This window comes from Orycteropus afer, unplaced genomic scaffold, assembly GCF_000298275.1.
Source record: "Orycteropus afer afer isolate SDZICR_OR568_19922 unplaced genomic scaffold, OryAfe1.0 scaffold00011, whole genome shotgun sequence".
In the NCBI taxonomy this organism is placed as follows: Eukaryota; Metazoa; Chordata; class Mammalia; order Tubulidentata; family Orycteropodidae; genus Orycteropus; species Orycteropus afer.
The window spans coordinates 11706775-11731333 of NW_006921598.1; the positions used below are offsets into that span (position 1 = coordinate 11706775).

Here is a 24559-nt window from a genome sequence, read left to right on the forward strand (position 1 = left end):
TCCACTCATGGCTCTTCTTTCCTAGCAGTAGTGAGGTCTCTCTCCTCTCTGCTCTCTTCTCTCTCTCTCTCCTTTTATCTCTTATAAGATAAAAGGTATGACTCAAGCAAGGGTATGACTTGAGTAAGGGTGATCACTCAAGATAAACCCCATACAAATTCTCCTCCATTAACATACAGAGGTTAGGATTTACAGCACATCACAAAATAGATGACAATTACATCAGATCACAAAGTTGAAGACAACCACACAATATGGGGAATCATAGCCTAGCCAAGCTGACACATATTTTTTGGGGACACAATGCAATCCATGACAATATATAACAAAGTCTTCCTAGGAAAAAGTCATAGGAACTTTATAGTTATTTAAATCAACCAGTTAAAAAGTATTGTTAGTATCCTGAATCAAGTGAAACTGAAGTCCCAACTGTTGAAAAATGAAGTGTCCTATTATTAACCTGTTAAGCTACCACTATTTTTCCCATAGTTTAGTCAAGTATTTACAGAATCCACATTTAACATAGAAGCTAGGTAGAAATCAGTTTATATATAATTCTGAAAGTTTCTTATAATCAATTGGCCACTACCCAATATCATAACAAAACATTAAGATTGACAACGATGCTTTCATACTATCTAACAGAAAAGGAAGTAAAACATATGCTACTCTAATAAAATAAAATTAATCTCTTTACTTTTAAAAAATACTAATAAAAGAAAACATACTCACCTCTTCGATTAACTTTTCATTTGGTGATGATGTACAAAGACAGACAAGGTAAGTTTGCTTAAAACTACCTTTTGTACCAATCTCTGGATGGTCAGAACACAGCTTTGCTAGAGCAGTTGCTTGACTTAACTGATTTGTTTTGATTAGATGTTTAATTCTCATATCCAACAAGATGGGGCCCTCAAAAGCTAAAAATTCATTCACTTAAAAAAACAAGACATAATAAATTATTAATATTTGGTAATAATTCATTTATAATACAAATACTTATAAGGATTTAAATAAATGTGCAAGAACTAAATTTTTTCTTTTGTCTAATTTTCTGTACTTCATTCCACTGCTAATAAGGTTATTATAAAAAATGCTCAATCTTACAAAACAAGAAATCATATTACTAATTTTGAAAAGATACATTAAGTATTTTCGGCCCTTGGAGCACCACTAAGAATGAGCTAACTAACTTCTTGGTGATAAAAATACTTCTGCATTAAATTCAGTCAGTATTATTAAAATTATACTAAATTCTTTTCCCTACAGCAGTTATTCTTGAATAGCAGGGATTCACAGCCCTAGAAATGTATAATTCTAAGGCATTATATGGGCAACCACAAAAGGCTCTTATGATATTCTAGAAGATGAGATTCAACAATTATTTTGAATATGTTTTGAATCAGTATTTCCATATTGTACATTTCCCTTTTAAGCTGAAGTCTATCCTTCTTTAGTAAATATTTTAGAGTAAGTTAAACTACCTACCAAAAAACAAGTAAGAGGAGGGCTGAAGGTAAATCTCATAAAACTTCAGAGGGTTTGTACTGTTATTTTTAAGACATTAATAAGTAAATCTCAATACCTGCTTGAGATCCACTTAATAAATAAATTTCTATTCTATCAAAATCCTTAAATTTCCTGGTGTTTGGTCATCTACAAGTAAGAATTCAATTTTTACTTTTTATATTTATGAAGTTCTCAGAATTTAAATTTTAACAAGTATAAATTTAAACGTTCCCTTAAGTTATCTTTACCAGGATGAAAATCATGTCTAAAACTCTACTTGGAGATGGTTGGCCTCAAACCTTGGAAAACTTTTAAAAATATCCTACAAATAAAAACATTTTCTCTACTTGTAAACAAATTGGAAGGTGTGTCTTGTAAGTAATTTGAGTTAGAAGACGGAGGATGAGAGATTTCTTCCCTTCTTAAAATCCTTTGGTAACTAACCTCTAGTGCCTTTATATTTTAGATTCAACTGTATTCCATTCCACTATGAAGATTCTTCTATCAGCTGCTTAGAATCAAAGCTATGACATTATATAAGCAATATAACATAGGGATCCTAAAATTTCATCTTCTACTTAAAGTCTAGGGCTTTTTATCTGCTACTTTTTAGTCATTACATTAGACTAAAGCAAGATGTTTAAAGAAAATTAAATGTATAAGTTTCTGTTACCTATGACTATAGCTTTGCTGATACACAGGGCACAGTTTTTCTTTTTTAACATCACATAATCTGATTAAAAAACTAATTTTTTTAAAAAAAGATAATCTGATTAGGAGCTCTTGTGGTACAGTGCTTAAGGCATTTGACTGCTAACCAGAAGGCTGGGTTCAAACCCATGAACCACTTCTCGGAAGGAAGACAGGGCAATCTACTTCCATAAGAACTATATTGCAAATATCTTTTCACAGTTCAGTCTACTACCAAAACAAAATCTGTAAAGATTTTAAAACTTTAAGAGAAATAAAGTGAAAGCTATCCAGACTATAAATAAGCCATAGATATCAGGGGAAAGAACAAAATAAAGCCAAACAACTTCTCATTTCTTAATGCAATTCTCTCAAAAGAAACCTCCAAAGTTATGTCTGGAGCTATTACGAACACTCCCAAAAGCCTCCTAATCAACAGACTGTCAAAGATCATGGCGTAAAAATAATTTGAAGATGCCAAGTATCTAGTGAGCATGATGGTAGGCTTAGTAAGTTAAGCTCAAATAGTTCCTATAAACTCAAATGACAGCACATATATTATAACAAGAAATTGGGCAAAGTAATTTTTGTGGTAAATCAATGTATAAGATAATATGTATTAATACTATAAAATTTAAAAATATAATTCATTAAAAAAAAAAGATGGGGAACCACTGCTACACTCAGTGTAGTACTGATTTCAAAAATATTAAAAAAAAAAAAAGACTATATAGTCTTTAGAGTAGAAGGAACTTTAAAGAATATCTACTCCAACCCCAAGATTTGGCAGATGAGTAAACTGAGGCTCACAGAAGGCAAGCAACTTCCTTAAGGTCATAAAGCAAGTTAATGACAGAATCAGGATTAGATTAATGGGATCTTCTGACTTCCAGCTTAAAGTGTTCAGTACAATGGGGAAAAAAAACAAAATACATTCATTTGACTAACAGGGTCTACTTCTAATTAGAATACTGCTTTATAGAAATAAAGAGCTGTGAATTAACATTAGCTTTAAAAAGAAAATAATTATATATTCTGAAACTCATGACTCAAAAGTAGACTACATTCTCATATCCATTCAGAACCTACTGAAAAGCTCACTTTCTTACTTCCCACCCCATGCCTCTTTCTCCATTTCTCCATCACTGCTTTCCCTTTCCTCCCCTCCTTTGCATTTTTCTCTACAACTCAGGACACTTTTCTTTACAGAGTTATAATGCAACCTGTTTCAGTGCTTGTCAGACTTAATGAAAAGTTTTACGATTTTTTACTCTTGAGCAGCTAAATTACATCAAATTTCACTCTCACTCTGCTTTTTCCATTTTTATCCCACATAAATATAAACTACTTTGATTTTTACTTGTGTATACAGCCTTTCCCCCAATTTTTTCCGAATTTATGGACTTCAGTGGAAAATCAGGTTTCACTACATTTGAGCCTCTCCAGAAAGCATGATGCCATAAGATGGCAATGTAAATGACTGGTATTCAGCCAGTTCAATTAAGAAAGAAAATAGCATTCTTCCTACAAGCTGCCACTTTCATAATAGTAAAAAAGAAAATGTTAATTCTTACATTAAAGATAATTAACTTTAAATATACTATAGTATATAAGCTGAGTTTTTGTGATAAATCATATACAAAAATTAGTTGAGCACGTAGTATCACCAAGATTTACTTATACCAGGTCCTGCGTTCCTCTCCTGCCAAATTGGGGCAACTTATTTACTGGGTACATAAATCTCATGTCCAGATTTTTGCAGTTTTCTTTAGAGCATAGCCAATTAGTTGTTCCACAGCATCTAAAACCTTTGCAGCCATAATATATGTGATTTCTACCCACTCTTTTCTATACCAGCCAGAAACTGAAGAGTCAGCCTTAAAAATGCCCTCACCTAACTCCTTCTCATCTACAAATGCAATTCATCATCTAATTCTGGCAGTTCTAACTCCTAATTATTTCCTAATTCCATTCATTTTTCTCCATTTCTACTGTTATGAGCACCCCTCCCCCCAAAACTAATCATTAATATCTCCAGTAGAACACTATGTTCCAGTTTGCTGGTCTTCTACATCCAATTATTTCCTCCTTCATCACATTTCTCCAGGAGGAAATAGGGTGTGTTTTTTTCAATAGCACACAGTTGATTGTCTTCCCCCATTTAAACCCCTCAGAGGGTTTCCCTTACCTTCAAAGAGTAAATTTCAAATTTCTCATCATGACATATTTGGAACTGCATAACTTACTCCTTATAAATAAATAAATAATTGTATTTTCTCCTAAAAAAAAAATTAAGCATTTCTAAAAGTAAAATAACCACTCTTCTGTCAGTTTGTTGTACTGTGGTGGCTTGTGTGTTGCTGTGAGGCTGGAACCTATGGTGGACAAGTTTCAGTGGAGCTTCCCGACAAACAGACTGGCAAAGAGGGTGGGGCCATTCACTTCTGAAAACACTTGCTGTTCATAAGATTTTTATGAATAGCAGTGAAACACGAATATATTACTGGGAAACTTTATAAACAGCAGTGAAACACTGTCTAATACAGTGCTGCAAGACGAGCCCCTCAGGTCAGAGGGCACTCAAATTACAACTGGGGAAGAGCTGCCTTCTCAAAGTAGAGGCAACCTTAACGACATGGATAGAGTAAAGCTTTTGGGAACTTTATTTGCTGAGGGCATATGACTCGAAAGGGAAGAAATAGCTTTAATTGTGCATTAATAATTGTGGAATGTCTAAGAATGAATCAAGGAAAACTGGAAGTTGTTAAAAATGAAATGGAACGCATAAAGAGCGATAGCCTAGGCATTAGTGACATGAAATGGACTGGTATTGGCCAGTCTGAATCAGATGATCATATGGTCTACTATGCTAGGAATGACAAATTGAAGAGGAATGGAATTGTACTCATTGTTAAAAAGAAAATTATAAGATCTCTCCTGAAGTACAATGCTGTCAGTGATAGGATAATATCCATGTTTATAAGGCAGACCAGTTAATACCATTATTATTCAAACAACCACTAAAGCCAAAAGTGAAGAAACTGAAGATTGTTACCAATTCCTGAAGTCTGAAACTGACAAAACATACAATCAAGATGCATTAATAATTACTGGTGACTTGGATGCGAAAGCTGGCAACAAATCATTATCATGGGTAGTTGGAAAATATGGCTTGGTGACAGAAATGACACTGGAGATCATGAAGGATTTTACAAACCAGTGACTTATTCACTGCAAACATCTGTTTTCAACAACAAAGACAATGACTAGACACATGGACCTCACCAGATAGAAAATACAGGAATCAAATTGACTATATCTCTGGAAAGAGATGGAGAAGCTCAATATTGTCAGTCAAAACAAGCTTAAGAGCTGACTGAGGAACCGACCACCAACTGCTCACATACAAGTTCAAGTTGAAGCTGAAGAAAATTAAAACAAGTCCACAAGAGCCAAAATACGACTTTGATTATATTCCACTTGAATTTAGAGACCATCTGAAGAAAAGATTTGACACAATGAACACTAATGACCAGATGAGTTGTGGGATGACATTAAGAACATCACACATAAAGGAAGCAAAAGGTCATTAAAAAGGATAGGAAGAAAAGACCAAAAGGAATGTCAGGAGAGAATCTGAAACTTGCTCTTGAACAGAGAGTAGCTAAAGCAAATGGAAGAAATGATGAAATAAAAGAGATGAATAGAAGATTTCAAAGGACAGCTCAAGAAGACAAAGTAAAGCATTATAATGAAATATACAAAGACCTGGAATTTAAAAACTAAAAGGAAAAAACATGCTCTGAATTTCTCAAGCTGGAAAAACTGAAGAAAAAATTCAAGCCTCAATTGTAATATTGAAAGATTCTACGGGCAAATACTGCACAACACAGGAAACATTAAAAGAAGATGGAAGGAATATACAGAGTCATTGTACCAAAAAGACATTCAACTATTTCATGAGGTAGCATATGATCAAGAATCAATGGTATAAGAAGTCCAAGCTGCACTGAAGGAACTGGTGAAAAACAAGGCTCCAGGAAGTGACAGAACACTCACTGAGATGTTTCAACCAATGGATGCAGTGTTGTTGTTGTTGTTACGTGCCTTCGAGTCGAACCTGACTCATAGCGACCCCTCCTTGGGTTTCCGAGGCAGTGTCACTACAGAAGTAGATTGCCCAACCTTCCTTTCAAGGAGTGGCTGGTGGGTTTGAACCTCCAGCCTTCTGGTTAGCAGTCAAGTTCCTTAGGCACTATGCTACCAGACCTCCCGGATACAGTGCTAGAGGTGTTTAAAAAATCTGGAAGACACCAGTACACCAGACTCAACTGGCACAACAAAATACATAAAAGTGTTGCTCCACATCCTACATTGGTGAGTAGTGACTGGAGTCTTAAAAGCTTTCAAGCAGCCATCTAGGATGCAGCTAATGGTCTCCTAGCGTCGAAAGTGAAGAAGAATGCACAACAAAACAAAACAAAACAAAAAACAAGGGCATTTAGAAGCAATCAACCTAGGACACAATGGCCCTTGAGACCAGAAGAACCAGATGGTGCCTGGCTACCAATGCCAACCACTCAGGAAAGGATCAAATCTGGAGATCCTGGATAGAGTGGGAGGGAAAACGTGGAACAAAATCCAAAAACTCAATAATGACCAGAATTACCGGTCAGATGAAGTCTGGTGAGAATCCCAATACTATAGCCCTGAAATACATTTGGCGCCTGGAATAAAACTCACCCCCAGGGGCGGGCTCTCAGTTCAATGGTTAGTGAGATGTACACGCAGACCACTCAACCCAGGATGCTGCACCCACACACTCAATGGTAATACATCCCCTAAAGCAATAAACCATGGACACCAAAGGACCAACATTCAAATTGAGGAAATGCAGGACAAACAGGAGTGCATAATTATGAGGGGCACAGGGGGAGTGTTGCAGGGTAGGGAGGGGAGTAGACTGGGTTAGGGTTGGACGTGGCGAATGGGGAATGAAACTAAATGTACGCGTGACTTTGAATATAAAACAAGCTCTTAAAAAAAAAAAAAAAAAAAAAATCTGGACGACAGCCACTTGGCCAACTGGCTGGAAGACATAGATATCTGTGCCCAATCCAGAGAAAAGTGATCCAACAGACTATGGAAATTATTGAACACTATCACCCCCAAGTAAACTTTGCTGAAAATAATTCAAAAATGGTTATAGCAGCATACTGAAAAAGAATGTCCAGAAATTCAAGCTGGATTCAGAAGAGGATATGAAATGAGGGCTATCACTGCTGGTGTCAGAAAGACTTGGCTAAAAACAAAGAAAACCAGAAAGATGTTTACCTGTGTTTATTGACTATGCAAAGGTATTCAACTGTGTGGATCATAATAAATTATGGGTAATTTTGCAAAGAATGGGAATTGCAGAGCACTTGACTGTGCTTTTGAGGAACCTGTATATAGACTAAGAGGCAATCATTTGAACAGAACAAGGGGATAGTGCATGGATTAAAATCAGGAATGGTGTATCCTTTTTACCATACTTATTCAATTTGTATGTTGAGCAAATAATCTGAGAAGCTAGACTATATAAAGAAGAAATTAAGATTAAGGAAGACTCATTAACAACCTGTAATATGCAGATGACACAATCTTGCCTGCTGAAAGTGAAGATGACTTATTGATAAAGATCAAAGACTACAGTCTTCAGTATGGATTATACCTCAACATAAAGGAAAGGAAAATCCTCACAACTGGACCAATATTTGCAACATCATGATAAAATGGAGAAAAGACTGAAGCTGTCAAAGATTTCATTTTACTTGAATCCAAAATCAACACTCATGGAAGCAGCAGTCAAGAATCAGACGATGTGCTACACTGGGCAAATCTGCTGCAAAATTGTAACACAGTAATAATAAGGTACTTCAACACATCACTTTCAATTATATACAGAACATCGAAAAAGAAGATCACTAAGGACACTGAGAACTTAAATAAAACCATAAACTAATTAGTCTTAATGGACATTTAAAGAACATTTCATCCAGTATCAGAACAATATACATTTGTCTCCAGCACACACACATCATTTTCCAGAATAGATCATATGCTAGGGCACAAAACAAGTCTCAACAAATTTAAATAGACTGATACCATATAACATATGCTCTCTGACCATAATGGTATGAAGCTACACATCAACAGAAAAAAGAAAAAAAAAAGAAAACCATGAAAACTAACTAATACACTACTAAAAAAAAAAAAAAACTGTTGGGTCATAGAAGAAATTAAAAGTGAAATCTAAAAATTCATAGAATCATATAAAAATGAAAATACTTCTGGGACATAGCAAAAATAGTACTCAGAGGGAAATTTACAGCAATAAATGCCTACATGAAAAAAAGATAGAAAATCAACAATTTAAACTGACAATTTGAACAAGTGTAAAAAAAGAGCAAAAGAAGCCAAAGCCACAAGAAAAAAGGAAGTAATAAAGATCAAGACAGAAATAAATGAAATAGAAAAAAAAATAGAATCAACAAAACTAGAACTTGGTTCTTTGAAAGGATCAATAAAATAAACAAACTACTGGCTAGATTGACAGGAAAAAGCAGAAAAGGCAAACGCTAAATTAAGAAATAAAATTGGTGACGTTACAACTGATGTAACAGATACTAAGATCATAACTGACTACTATAGGAAACCGTACTCCAACAAATTTGAAAACCTACATGAAATGGACAAATCCCAGAAATATACTACCCGCTGAAACTAATGCAAAAAGAAGTAGAATATTTAAACAAACCCATTACAAAGGGAGAGGTGGAAAATCTCACCCAAAAAAACCCCAAAACAAAACAAAACAAAAAAACCCTGCCAGGACCAGATGGCTACAATGGAGAAGTCTATCATAAAGAAAAGAGTTGACAGCAATCTTTCTCAATCTCCTCAAAAACTCCTAAGAAGAATGCTACTAAATTCTTTCTATGAAGCCAGAATACCCTGATACTTAAAGCAGGCAAAAATATCACAAAAAAAGAAAATTACAGACCTATATCCCTTATGAACATAAATGCAAAAATTTTCCAGAAAATTCTCATCAAAAGACTTCAGTAACATATCAAAAAAATCATACACCATGATTAAGTGGGATTCATACCAGGATTATAAGGATGGTTCAATAATAGAAATAAATGAAAAAACAAAGGAGAAGAACCATATGATCCTATCAGTTGATGCAGAAAAGGCATTTAATAAAATTCAAAAACTTTTTCTGATTAAAACTCTCAGCAAAATAAGAACAGATGGGAACTTTTGCAGCATAATTAAGGGTGTATATTAAAAACCAGTAGCCAACATTATACGCAATGGAGAAAGGCTGAGAGCTAGCTGTCTCTTTGTGAATAGGTACAAGAATGTCCATTATCACCACTCTTATTCAACATAGTACTGGAAGTCCTAGTCAGAGAAAAAAAAGAAAAGAAAAGAGAAATAAAACTATCTCTATTTGCAGATGCCATGAGTTAATGCATAAAAAACCTTAAAGATTCCCCAAGAAAACTGCTGGAACTAATAGAAGACTTTAGCAACATCATAGGGTCCAAAATCAACACACAAAAATCAGCTGTGTTCTTCTACACTAACAAAAAAGAAACCAAGAACACAATACCATTTATAATAGCTCCCAAATCGATAAAATATCTGGGAATTAACCTAACCAAGAACAGAAAAGACTTATACAATGACAATTATAGCAACACTACTACAAGGAAAAAACCCACTGCCATTGAGTTGATTCTGACTCATAGAGAGACCTACAAAAATGTGAAGACATCCCATGCTCATAGATTGGAAGATTTAATACAGTGAAAATGGCAATTCTACCTAAAGCAATCTACAGATTTAATGCAATTTCAATATAAAACCAGTAACATTCATTACCGAAATGGAAAAACTCATGACCAACTTCATATGGTAAGCAAAGAAACCTCAAACAGCCAAAGCAACACTGAAGAAAAGGAACAAAGCAGCTGTCTTCACACTCCTCAATATCAAAATATACTATACAGTTACTGTAATCAAAATAGTCTGGTATTGGCTCAATGATAGACATATAGACTAGTGGAACAGAATTGAGAACTCAGAATTAAATCCAACTATCTATGACAACTGATTTTTGACAAGGGGTCAAAGTCCGTGAAGCAGGGCAGACAGTCTCTTTAATAAATGGTGCTGGCAAAAAATTCACCTGTAGAAAAGTGAAACAGGAACCATACTTCACACCACACATAGAAACAAACTCAAAATGGACCAAAGACCTAAATATTAAACCTAAAACCATAAAATTCCTGGAAAAAAAAATTAGGATAAAACTATAGGACCTAATCTTTTGCATTACAATAAATGCATGAATATAATAAGACAAAACAGATAAATGGGACCTCATAAAAATTAAAAACTTAGTTCATCTTTATTAAAAGAGTATAAGACAACCTACAGATTGGGGGAAAAAAATCTGTGAAAATGATTTACCCAATAAGGTTATAATCTCCAAAATCTGTAGAAAACTGCAACAACTCAACAACAAAAAGACTAATGTCCCAATTACAAAATGGGAAGTAGATTGCCCAATCTTCCTTCTGAGGAGTGGCTGGTGGGTTGGAACCACCAGTCTTCTGGTTAGCAGTCAAAAGCCTTAGGCACTCTGCCACCAGAGCTCCTACAGTAGGTACAGATGTGCACATAGATGAGAACAGATAAAAGTATCTATAACTGAAACCAAACTCACTGCCGTCAAGTCCATTCCTACTAGCGACCCCTCCTTGGGTTTCTGAGGAGGTTATCTCTATGGAAGTAGATTGCCCAGTATTCCTTCTGAGGAGTAGCTGGTGGGTTTGAACCGCCAGTCTTCTGGTTAGTAGTCAAATGCCTTAGGTACTATGCCACCAGAGTTCCCAGAAGTATTTATCAAAACCAAAAAACCAAACTCACTGCTACTGAGTCGGATTCAATTCCCAGCGACCCCTCCTTGGGTTTCTGAGGTGATATCACTATGGAACTACACTGCCCAATCTTCCACCCAGGGAGGTTTGAATTGCAAGCCTTCAGTTTAGCAGTCAGATGCCGTAGGCACTATGCCACCAGAGCTATAGGTACGTGTAAATACAAGTGGGTGCAGGCGCATATATTCACAGAATACACAGATATGGATGATTCTCTGACATAACCAAACACCTTCCAACTGGCAAAGCACAGCTCATAAAAATCATGATTTGCATCCTAGTGAAGTGAGGAGCATCTGGGGTCTTAAAAGCGTGCAAGCACAAGGGGAAGTATGCTCATGACTATGTATAGGGTTGGCAGACAATGCTTCTACAAGTGTATTTGTAAGTTCTGTAAAAATTCCCAGGTCTATAGTAGAGCTGACAAGGGACAAGGTTGTAGTCACTTCTTGCTACCCAGAGGGAGCGAGTTGTTGGACCTGTAGGCTCAGGACCATGGTCACAGGGGACATTAAGCTCAACTGGCACAATATACTACACAAAAACATTTTTCCACATACTACTTTGGAGAGTAGCAACTTTTTTAAGAGATCTTAAAAACTTGCAAACGCCCATTTAGATGCAATGATGGGTCTCTCCTCGTCCAGAGCAAAGAAGAATGAAGAAAACCAAAGACACATGGAAACAAGTAATCCAAGGGACTGGTACACAATGTGATCCTCAGCCTAATATGACTATGAGACCAGAAGAACTAGATAGTGTCCAACTACCAGTGTCAACCACTGAGAGGGGGATCTGTGTAGGAGGAGATCCTGAATAGAGTGGGAGAACAATGTGGAACAAAACTCAAAATCATTTAAAAAAGGGACCAGGTTTGCTGGTCTGATGGAGCCTGGTAGAACCCCTGAACCCCTCAGACTATGGCCCCCAGCTGCCCTTCAGGTCTGGAATTGGACCTACTCCTGTGGTTTCCAGCCAAACAAGAGGCAGGTGTATGAGCTGAACATATACATTAGGTAGATACACTCCTTGGAGAGATCAATCCCAGAATAGAAGGGCTGTGTATGCACAGGGAGACAGCTTGTGGGTCAGGAGTGCATGGAGGGAAGGACACAGGGAAGAGGTAGTGGGAAGTACGTGGGGAGGAAGTAGGAAGAAAGCTGTTGCACTGTGGGAAACTGCAGTCAATGTTATGAGACAAAGCATATGTGAGCTGCTATATGGAAAATGAATTCGCTCTGTAAACTTTCACCCAAATCACAATAAAAATCTAAAAAAAACAAACTTGCAAGCAGCCATCTAAGACACAACTACCTGTCTCTACTCACAAGGAGCAAAACAGTAAGAAGGTAACCAAAAGCACAGAGAAGAAACAAGTCTCCATGAACCACAACCACATCTACCCTGAGACCAGAACTAGATGGTGTCCAAATACCACAGACCATTATGATCAAGTTTACAAGAGTTGGTCATCAATAGAAAGGGAGAAAAATATAGAGTAGCACTTGAATTCTTATTTAAAAAAAAAAAAAAAGTCAGACAAATTAGAACAGTAGAAAACAGAGGACCCCATGAAACTATCACCCTGGCACGTTATTTAAACATAGAACTGAGCTTATCCCATGAGATCACCTTTTAGTGAAACAGCAGAGTGGCACACAAAATACAGGATATTACAAGACTGGTCCCTACTTAAAAACCATCAGTATGAGACCAAAAGCTCAACAATCACTTAAAAGCAAAGATAAGAAGATAAGGGGATAGAGAAACTAAAGCACTGAACGTGAACAAAGTGAATATAATTAAAGAAAATTTTGACACATTGTGGTAAACTTAACTAATATCACAGAATAATTTGTGTGGAAATTGTCAAATGGGAACCTAACGTGCAGCATAAACTTTCACCAAAAACTCAATTAAAAAAAAAAAATAATGCCTTCCCACCAGATTCTTAAATCCAAAATTTCAAACAGCTTTAGTAATATCTGATGGCAACAAGGGTGTACACAAATTGCAGAGCAAACAAATCTCTGTGTTGGATTTTGACCAAGTAGGAAACAAAGAGGCATGGTTAGCCACTATGTTTTGAGTGAGGCACTACTGTCAGTTTCCTACTTGGGTCAAAACCCAATGTGCAAGAGATTTGGTTACTATGCAACAAGTACCCAGCCCCTGTTTCCCTCAAACATAACTGAACCATTTCAAACAGGTTCAAAGCTCTGTTTAACTCAACTGTTTTCAAATAGACTAAAATCATTTGCAAACTACAGAAAATTTAGGAAAATATGAAGAAACAGATCAAACCTTATGATGTATAATTTTTAGAAAACAAAAAATCAGGTATCTGAATACTTAATGTGTCATAGTATATGTATTAATTAGAATGTATGGCTTAATATAACAGAAACTCTACACTGGTACAAATAGAGAATAGAAGTATACAATGAAACAATTCATATATGCAAGTAATAGGGAAAATGAAATGTAAATTTATGTGATTTAATAAGCTTATTATTGAACAACATATAAAAACTAAACAAGAAAAAAAGAAAAAATCTGAGGGCAAAACTTTAGGGTCATAACTGATTTCCTGAATTTTTAAAGATTAAAAAATTTCCATGTCATAGATGAGCCTAGTTACTATGCTACACTAAATTTTTTGTGTGAAATAAACTTCAATTATTATGACATTTAATTAAATTCTGATAGATTTATCCTTGTACTATTATAAAATACACCCACCATTAAAATAGAAATAATATACTTCTATAGGATGTTTCACACAGTCAATAAGTGTGTTTTAAAAATTATGTATCACCTCACACCTTATTGACGTGTAGTCGGATCCGACTCATAACTCATAACCCTCCTTGGGTTTCCAAGGCAGTATCACTACGGAAGTAAACTGCCTAATCTTCCTTCTGAGGAGTGGCTGGTGGGTTTGAACCGCCAGCCTTCTGGTTAGCAATCAAATGCTTTAGGCACTAAATGAAAATTTGGGGGTCATTATATTTGTCCTTAATTATAAAATAGGTATAATCAATGTTAACAAAATATAAAATATATGCCCCTGAAATACTAAACACCTTTGTAAACTTACTGTAGTTAAGTTCTATCAGCTTAATTCTAGTCAGTTATCAATCCATAAGAATCTAAGGATTACAACAAACAAAAAGCAACTACTTTAGTAGTGATTTTTAACAAGAAAATCTAAAACTCTCCATTTACTTATTTTTATACCAAGAAATTGTTGTTGTTGTTGTTATGTGCCGTCGAGTCGGCCCCGACTCCTAGCAACCCCTCCTTGGGTTTCCGAGGCACTATCGCTATGGAAGTAGGATTGCCCAACTTTCCTTCCGAGGAGTGGCTGGTGGGTTTGAACCGCCAGCCTTCTGGTTAGCAGTCAAGTGCTTTAGCCACTATGCTACCAGAGCTCCCAAGAAAAGGCCAGTTAAATAAAAAAGGGCAAATGAAGACAAACAGATTAAGAAAATGTCTTTCTAAGAGTACCAAACATAGTCTATCAGGTGGCTAAAAAGTGACTTTCTGTAAGAGATGTCCTAACATAAAAGAATTGTACCTAGATATAATTCTAGGCACCAGAGTCACCCTTTTTTGACATTCTCAAGATAGATGAAAAGATGTATACATAAGAAAAGAGAAAAACATACCAATAGTATCTAAGACTGAAAGAATAGGAAGTTTACTAATTTAAAGTTTACTATTTACTATTCCAAATGCTATTTTATGTAATTAGATCTGGCCTCACCCTATCTTTCTGGGCAATATTAGTTATCACTGTTCTCTCCTTCCATTCTCTCTCCCTTTAAATTATTACTGCCTCTTAAACACACTAACATTTAGTAAACTAGACAGGAATTTGCACTTCAAAATGCAAAGTTCATTAGTGAAATAAAGACTTTTTTTTTTTTTAATGTGGGTTGTTGGTTTTGCACAGATGCCCTTTATTATGTTGAGAAATGTCCCTTCCATTCCTATTTTGCTTAAGAGTTTTGATCAGGAATGGGTGTTGGATTTTATCAAATGCCTTTTCTGCATCAATTGATATGATCATGTGCTGCTTCTCCTTTGTTTTCTTTATGTGGTGGATGACGTTGATTTGTTTTTCTAATGTTGAACCATCTTTCCATCTTTGCATACCTGATATGAAACCCAACTTGGTCAGAACGATTTTTTTTTTTGGATATGCTGTTGGAGTCTATTGGCTAGGATTTTGTAGAAGATTTTCACATCTATATTCATGAGGGGTATTAGTCTGTAGTTTTCCTTCTGAGTGATGTCTTTGCCTAGTTTTGGTATCAATGTCATGCTTGCTTCATAAAATGAGTTAGGGAGGATTTTTTGTATGCTTTGGAATAGTATGAGCACGACTGGTATCAGTTCTTCTCTGACTGTTTGGTAGAATTCTCTGGTGAAACTGTCTGGGCCAGGACATTTTTTTTATGACTTGTTCAATTTCTTCTTTTGTTATGACTCTATTTAAGTTGTCCACCTCAGTCTGTATTAGTTTAGGTAAGTAGTGTGCTTCTAGAAATCTACCCCTTTCTTCCAGATTATCAAATTTGTTGGAGCACAGTTCTTCATAGTATCCTGATATTAATCTGTTGATTTCAGTTGGTTCTGTTGTGATGTCGCCCAACTAATTTCTTATTCATGTCATATGTATTCTCTCCCTCTTTTTCTTTGTTAAATTTGCCAGTGGTTTATCAGTTTTATTAATCTTTTCAAAAAAACCAACTTCTCAACTTCTGGTCTTACTGATTTTTTCTATTGTCCTTCTATTTTCTGTTTCAATGATTTCTGCTCGAATCTTTATTATTTCCTTTCTTCTGGTAACTGTAGGCTTTTCCTGCTGTTCTTTTTCTAATTGTTGGAAGATGTTGGTTTAAAGTGTTGATTTTAGCTCTTCTTTTTTGATGTGTGCATTTATTGCTATAAATTGGCCTCTGATCACTGCTTTTGTTGTGTCCCAAAGATTTTGGTATGCTGTGTTTTCATTCTCATTTGATTCAAGGACTTTTGAATTTCATTTTTTATTTCTTCTCTTACCCAGTCTTTCTTAAGTAGGGTGTGTTCAGTTTCCATAGGTTTGCTCCTTCTCCGTTGATCTTTCTACTGCTTATCTCTAATTTGATAGCATTATGATCTGAGAAGATGTTTTGCAGTATTTCAGTTTCTAACATTTATGAAGGCTTGCTTTATGGCCTATCATATGGTCCATCATGGAGAATGTTCCATATGCACTGGAAAAGAATGTATAGTGTGCTGTTGTTGGGTGAAGTTCTCTGTAGATGTCTATAAGGTCAAGTTAGTGGATTGTATTGTTTAGCTCTTCTGCATCTTTGTTCAGTTTCTTTCCAGTTGTTCTATCTTTCATTGAAAGTGGTGTATTAAAGTCTCCTACTGTGGCTGTGGAACCATCTATTTGCCTTTTCAATTCTGTTAAAAGTCTGACTTATATATTTCAGGGCTCTTTCACTGGGTCCATAGATATTTATTATGGTTGTATCTTCTGGTTCAATTGATCCTTTAATCATTATATAATACCCTTCCTTGTCTCATATGATGGTTTTTGTCTTAAAGTCAACTGTAGCAGAAATTAATATTGTGGCGGCTCTTATTTGGTTGTCATTTGCTCAATATATATTTTTCCAACCTTTGACTTTCAGTCTATTTTTTGTCTTTGTCTCTAAGGTGTGTCTCTTGTAGACAGCATATTGATGGGTTTTGTTTTCTTATTCAATCTGCAAATCTCCGTCTCTTGAGTGGTGTATTTAATCCATTAATGTTCAGTGTTATTATTGACAAGTATGAATTGGTTGCTGTCATTTTGTTATGTGCTTTTTCATGGTGTTCCTGGTTTCACTGTTCCATATAATTTTTTGTGCTGAGCTCATTATGTTTATGAATTGTGTTATCATTTCTTTTTTGCAGTAGTTGCTGAATATTTGTGCTTGTCCTCTTTTTTATTGTGATGTGAAGGTTTATCGTTTTTTTCTGAGGTTACCCTGTGATTTATAATTTTCTCAAGTTTAAAACAGTCTATTCTATCTTGCAACTCTCTTGACTTCCTCATCATTTAGAAGTTCTGTAATTACACTATTTTTTCCCTCTTTTTGGTTTGTAGTTGTTCTCATTTCCAATTGATGTCTCTGGTTCCCTGTTGACAATCTTGTAAGCTTATTTTACTTTGGATACTTCCATAGCTGTGTTGATTTCTGAGTTATGTCATCTTGTGTATTAATGGTCAGTTGTTGTTTGCTATTACTGGTTCTCTGTTCAAAGGACTCTCTTTAGTATCTCTTGTAAGGCTGGTCTGATTTTAACAAATTCTCTTAATTTCTGCTTATCAGGAAATCTTCTAATTTCACCATCATATTTGAGGGACAATTTTGCTGGGTATACAATTCTTGGTTGGAAATTTTTCTCTTTCAGGGTTTTATATATTCCATCCTATTGCCTTCTCGCTTGCATGGTTTCTGCTGAGAAATCAAAGCTTAGTATTATTGGTTGTCCTCTGTAGTAACCTTTTGTTTTTCCTGTGCTGCTTTCAAAATTCTCTGTCTTTAGTTTTGATGAATTTGATGATGATATGTCTTGGTGATTTTCTTTTGGGGTCAATTCAGTCTGGGGCTCATTGGACTTCCTGATCTGATATATTCTCATCTTTTATCATATCAGGGAAGTTCTCTTCCAACAAGTCTTGGACAATTTTCTCAGTGTTTTTTTTTTTTTCTCTTCCTGTTCTGGAAATCCGATTACACATAGGTTATTCCTTTTAATGATATCCCACATGGACCTTAGGCTTTCTTCATTTTGTTCTGACCACTTTTCTGATTGATCCCTTTCCAAAGAAGTATTCAAATATTTGTGTTCAGTCTCATTAATTCTGTCTACCATTGATTTGATTTTACTCCTTTGCCCTTTCAATGTGTTAGCAATTTCTGAAAATTTAGTATTAATCTTCTGGATTTCTATCTGTATATTTTTTATCATTTCTAAATTTTCACTTATTTTGTCATTTTGTTCTAGGGTTTTGTCTGTGTTTTCCTTAATTTTGTCAGTGTTTCCCTTGATCTGTCTTTCAATCATTTGAAGATACCTAAATATAATTCTTCTGAATTCCTTATCAGGCAATTCCAATGTTGCTGGTTCTTCAGGGATGTGTTATGGGTCTGTATCCTGCTCCTTTGTTTTTAACACTTTATCTTGCTTCTCTGTGTGGACTGTGATGGTCTGCTGTCACTGAGACATTGTTGTATTTAGATCTCTGCTAACTGTTCGTGAAAAACTATTATGGGTAAGTCAGGCTCTTCTTGGTGGTCATTTATTGTTGGCCAGTTGCTGGAGAAGGAAGTGGTGGCTCTCACTAAGTGGAGCTGCACGGGTGGCTGTGTTGTATGGGCATGGTTGCTGTCTCCCACTCAGACAAAAACAATGATTGAAAAACCATCAAAAAGTAAAAGCAAGCAGACAAAGAACACACTGCATAAACATACAGGAACAATCACAAAAAAAAAAAAAAAAGAAAAGAAAACAGACAAACACCACCAACCACCAAAAAACCCTGCAATATCTGTGGTGGGGTCAATAAGAGAAAAGAAGTAGAGCAGGACAATAATGAAGGAAAAATATGGGAAAAATGCAAAAAGGAAAACAAGGAATGGAGTTCACCAGGAGAAAGAAAAAATGGGAACCAAGAACAGGGAAGAGAGAAAAAGCTGGAAACTAGAGCCTGGGAATGGAAGAATAAAGGGGAATAATAAAAAGGATGGGAAAAAAAAGAATAATAATAGTAATAATTTTAAAGCAGACAAAAACAAACAAACTTTTAAAAGAAAAGGAAAAAAAATCTAGGCAGGGCAAGGTGGGGCACACAGGCTCAGTTGGAGCACAGAGACTGGGATGGAATTCCTGCCGGCTCAGAAGGTGGGTGGGAATGAGGGATGGCTATACCTCCATTCATCAAGAGGCTGTGGGGTATAAGAGTAACAAGGGGAAGAATACTGAACCTTTCCAGTTGTTCACGTAAGGAATAGCCTTCCATTCCTGGCAAGCAGAGCCTATTCTTAGGTCCTTGGAATCTGACAGAACGCTGTCATTTTAAATATCCAAAATGGTCAAACCACTTGTAAATATTCAAAATGGCTGTGCCCTCTGGACAGGCAAAAGTCCATAGCTCAGCCCGTCTCCCTCTTTGCTGATTCTCCTTTTATTCACCAGCCACCAATGCCGTAGTCCTCCCTGCAGCCCTGGCTAGCAGGGCTGGTTTTCAGGTTAATTCTTAGGTCTCAACACACTTGGCAATATCCAACTTGTTCGTGCCATCAGGACTGCTGACAGCCCGCAGCTCTTTATGTCTCCTTTTTTGGTGTTTTCATGCAGGTTCTTCTACTAGTTGGAATTTAGTCCACTTCTGTATCCTTCCTTTCACAGCTCAGGGCTCCAGGATTATCTTCTGTATCTGTTTTATTTGGTTCCCCTTTTCTTTGTTAAAGAGGGTCTGCGTAGTTTGTCTGCTTATTCCGCCATCTTACCAGAAGCTCCAAAACTCCGAAGGAATGGTAACTACTAAGGAAAAGCTTAAGCTTTAGAAACTTCCTTTGAAAGCCAAAGAGTTCTGGGGAAGGGTGGAAAACAACTGGCAAACTGATAAAAATGCAATTCATATGGCTACAAACTATCCCAATATGGAAGTAGCAGGGAAACTGTCTAAACATCTCAGTGTGACTGTAAAAGTAAATTCTCTCCAAAATTAAGGTTGTTTAAAATGACATATACAAAAAGAGGAAAAGCAGGAGCAGGACCAATGATAACCATGAGTATCAGAGACCCGGTACTAACATATGCAAAATGCTAGCAGGGACCGAAGATGACCTATATATAGCCTACCAATAATGACCAAAAACCAAACTCATTGCCAATGAGTTGATTCCGATTCATAGCAACCCTTTGGGACAGAGCAGAACTGCCCTACAGGGTTTCCAAGGCTGAAATCTTTACAGAAACAGATTGCGTCACTGGTCTCCCATGGAACAGCTGGTGGCTTTGAACCACCAACCTTCTAGTTAGCAGCCAAATGCTTTAACCCACTTGCCACAGGCAATGACAAGGGCAACCAAATTGGGGGAGGTGGGCACTTCCATGGGAAAGCCTGTTGCTTGGGTCTGAATATATATTATTTATGAATGACAGAAAGGAGGACTTCCTCAACTTCTATGATGGCTCCGATAATAAGCTTTAGAGTGAAAAGGGTGGAGAAACAAAGAATAAGCCAAAAAGATGGGAAAATATAATTTTCAAAATAGAAATGAGGTGCACTTTGCAAAACTACAGATGACAGAAATAGATGTAATTCTGAGTCAGAGTCTAATAAAACTCAACTACATTAAAAAGATGATTTGTGACTGCAGAAAAAGAAAGTGTGACTGAGTTAAGGCAGATTCACTAATAATAAACCAAGCTACACTTTTCTCAAAAACTAACTCAAAATGCATCAGACAACTAAACATAAAATGTAAAATTATAAAACTTTGTTTAGAAAACACAGAAAAATCTGTGACCTTGAGTTTGATGAGTTTTTAAACACCAAAAATATGAGTCATTAAATTAAAAAGTGGTTAAATTGGACTACATGAAAATTCAAACATTCTGCTCTATGTAAGACACTGTTAAGACAGTGAAAAGACTTTAAGTATCTTTTGTCATTACAAAAATGGAAATTAAAACAACTGAACACCTATTAGAATAGCTAAAATCCCCCAAAACACAAAGCATCAATTGTTGGTGAGGGTGTGGAGCAATAGGAACTTTCATTCATTGCTGATGAGAATGCAAAATAGGACAATCACTTTGAAAGGCAGCTGTTTTTTAGAAAGCTGAAGAAAGTCTTACCAGTAATCACACACCTAGGTATTTTATTCAACACAAAACTTGCATGCAGCTGTTTATAGCAATTTTACATATTATTGCCCAAAACTGAAAGCAAGCAGATGTCCTTCAACAGGCAAATGGATAAACGGTACACCCAAACAATAAAATACTATTTTGAGATAAAAAGAGGCAAGCCATTAAGACACACAAAGACAAGGATGAACATTAAATGCTTTTGCTAAGTAAAAGAAGCCAGTGTGATTTCAGTGAGAGGTGATTCTGGAAAAGGCAAAACTATGAGACACAAAATAGATCAGTGATTTTCAGGGGCTCTAGGAGGGTTGAATAGGTGAATATTCTTAGGGCAGTAGAACTATTTTGTACGATACTGTAATGGTGGATACAAGACATTATGCACTTGTCAAACCCACAGAACTTTACAGCACAAGGAGGGAATCTTAAGCATGTATATTCAAAGCTAAGGGAGCCCAGGACAGAATGCAAACAACGACAGAAGAATTTAACTGTCCTACAAATGTATGGAAGAACCTTGAAAAGTCAAAGAACCTCAATGATACAAAATGCAAGTGATGGGGTAGTAAGGTGCTGACCTAAATAACTCTAGAAATGAATGAAGTCTGTAAAAATAAAGGGATAATTAACTTAAGTACGGTACTCTAACCAATAAAACTGTTTTCCAAAGGGATACAGGTTAATAATTTAAAAATCATTATACATGTATGCTGGGATTGACAAGTTAGTAAATGAATGGCGAATCGTGGGAGACCCCAGTCTAAAAAGGCTATATACTGTATGATTCCAATTATATGGCATTCTGTTGAAGTGGGAGGTTATAGATAAACAAGAGGAGGAGACTAGAGTGGTCCATGTGACAATGTGTAGTGCCTAAGGCATTTGATTGCTAACCAGAAGGCTAGTGGTTCAAACCCACCAGCCACTCTGCAGAAGGAAGACTGGGCAATCTACTTCTGTAAAGATTTACCACCTCAGAAACCCAAAGAGGTTGCTATGAGTTGGAATTGACTCGATGGCAGTGAGTATTTATTTTTTTAAAATATACTTAATATACATACGGCTGGTTACATGAAGAAGTATTTATAAATGTATACACAGGATGGAGCCCTGGTGATGCAGTAGTTAAAGTGTTTGGCTGTCAACCAAAAGGTCAGTGGTTCGAACCTACCAGTTGCTCTGTGGGAGAAAGATGTGGCAGTCTGCTTTTGTAAATTACAGCCTTGGAAACCCTATGGCACAGTTCTCCTCAGCCCTATAGGGTGGGTCACTATGAATCAGAATCAATTTGGAAGCAGTGGGTTTGGATCTTTTGGATTTATACACATTAGTATACACATACATATTTCCTGGCTCTGTCTGCTGAAAGAACCTAGAAGCAACAACATTCTAAAAGTAATGGGCACACCTAGCTATTAGATCTTGATTCTAATATTGTCCAAAAAAAGTAATCAGGGCTCCAGGGAGAAATGGGTGATTCTAGGACTAAGGCAGGAAATATATGCAAGTTAAGGCTGAAGTATCTTACACTGCATGAAAGCAAGAAAGTTCTCAAAACAAAAACATCACAATGATGGGATGCATCAAAAGGATATAGAAACTTATCTCCAGTTGTGAAAACATGAACAATTTGAGCAACAATTTAAGTAGTAATGGATTATAATCCAAAGTATAAAATTAACATGAGTCTGTACTGATATAAATGACTGAATAAATAAATAGAGAATATGGGACAAATCTCTGATACAGAAGAATTCCAAATAATCTACTTCATCAAGGAAATGGAGCATAAGTCTCCATTCCTTAAGTGTGGGTTGTACAGACTTCTACTGAAAGATTAAGTATGGAAAGGAGGAAACAAAGAATAATTTAACAGTGGAGAAACTCAATACTATCTCAGATCAAGATTAACATTAACCTTGATTAATTATAACCTTGATTAATTATAAGATTAGTGATAAGTCATGTTGATAATATGACTTATTGATATGATATAGTGAGAATGGCATTTTACCTCTGTAGTCTTCCTCCCAAAAATTCATAACTTCAGTTTAATCATGAGAAAAATATCAGACAAATTCTAACTGAGGGACATTAAGTCATCAAAAACAAGGAAAGTCTCAAAAAATGCTCACAGTGAAAAGGAGCCTAAGTAGACATGACAACTAAATGTAATGTATCCTGGATGGGCTCCTGGAACAGAAAAAGGGTATTAGATAATGTTGTTGTTGTTGTTGTTATGTGCCGTCGAGTCGGCCCCAACTCATAGCGACCCCTCCTTGGGTTTACGAGGCAGTTATCACTACGGAAGTTTGCCCAACCTTCCTTCTGAGGAGTGGCTGGTGGGTTTGAACCTCCAGCCTTCTGGTTAGCAGTCAAGTGCTTTAGCCACTATGCTACCAGAGCTCCTATATTAGATAATAGGAAATAAAATACAGATTTCAATTAATAATGAAGTACTAATACTGTTTCTTGGGGATCCTTTACCTTAATCTGCCGTGTGAGGATGAGAGTGTGGGTATGTGGCGACCCCGGTATTTTTTACTAGTCCGGTTTGGTTTTGGTTTGGTTTGTGTGTGGGTAAGAAATCAAATTTTAAGTGGCGAGCCAGGTGTCTTTTAATCAAAATCTTTCCACAGCTCACGTGTTTCTTAGAATACTTTACTTTGATTCTGGTCTGGCTCTGTTTGATTTGTATGTGAGAAAGAGAGTGTGTGTGCGTGGCACCAGTGCAACAGTTTCGAGTGGATGTAAGTGTGACTAGAAATTTGGTAACCAAGGTTCTGTACCAGAATGGAGCCCCACTGGCTGCATTATGAAAAACTGGGCTCATTTTGACCTTGAGCCTATAAAAAGAAAAACTGGGATTTTCCTGCAACACCATCTGACCACAGCACTGGTGAGTCTGGGTATAGATGGTCAGGAAGCAGAAGTCTAAACTATGATATTATCCAGTTAAATGTAAAAAGTGGGAAAAACTGTTTCATCTAGAGTTATTCTTCCCTTTATTTCAAAACAAGGGTTTACAGAAAACAGTTGTATGATCTAAAGGGAAAGCGGATTTAAGGGTGTCTTTCAGGATTCTAAAGACCCTTACTTTGACTCTGTTCCTCCCCATCTACACCCTCAGAAAATGGCCTCCCCAACGCATACTCAGTGGTGTAAAATTTGGCCAGGAGTCTAGGCCAGATCCGTCAGGGCAATACCCATTACAGCAAGTTCCAGCCACTTTAGATTATGAAGGAAATCCTGGAGGTTTCGTTCGGACTCATATGCCATTCACCATGGCTGATTTACATTAATATGTTATTAACTACCTTATCCCTGAAGAGAGGCGAATAGTATTAGAGAAAGCTAGAGCAGAAGATGACAGACTTCACAACCTCCAGCCTGAAAACCTAGTCAGGGGCCACAGCCATCAGACAGTGCCAGGAAGG

At 36.3% G+C, this 24559-nt stretch overlaps 1 protein-coding gene across 1 annotated transcript in view; it reads right to left on the reverse strand.

Moving 5' to 3' along the window:
- Positions 1–24559, reverse strand: part of ZNF292 (zinc finger protein 292) — a 137836-nt gene that overhangs the window by 22310 nt on the left and 90967 nt on the right. Inside the window, exon 5 of the mRNA XM_007951030.2 lies at positions 733–935. Within this exon, the coding sequence (XP_007949221.1) occupies positions 733–935 (203 nt within the window). The remainder of the gene's footprint in view (positions 1–732; positions 936–24559) is intronic.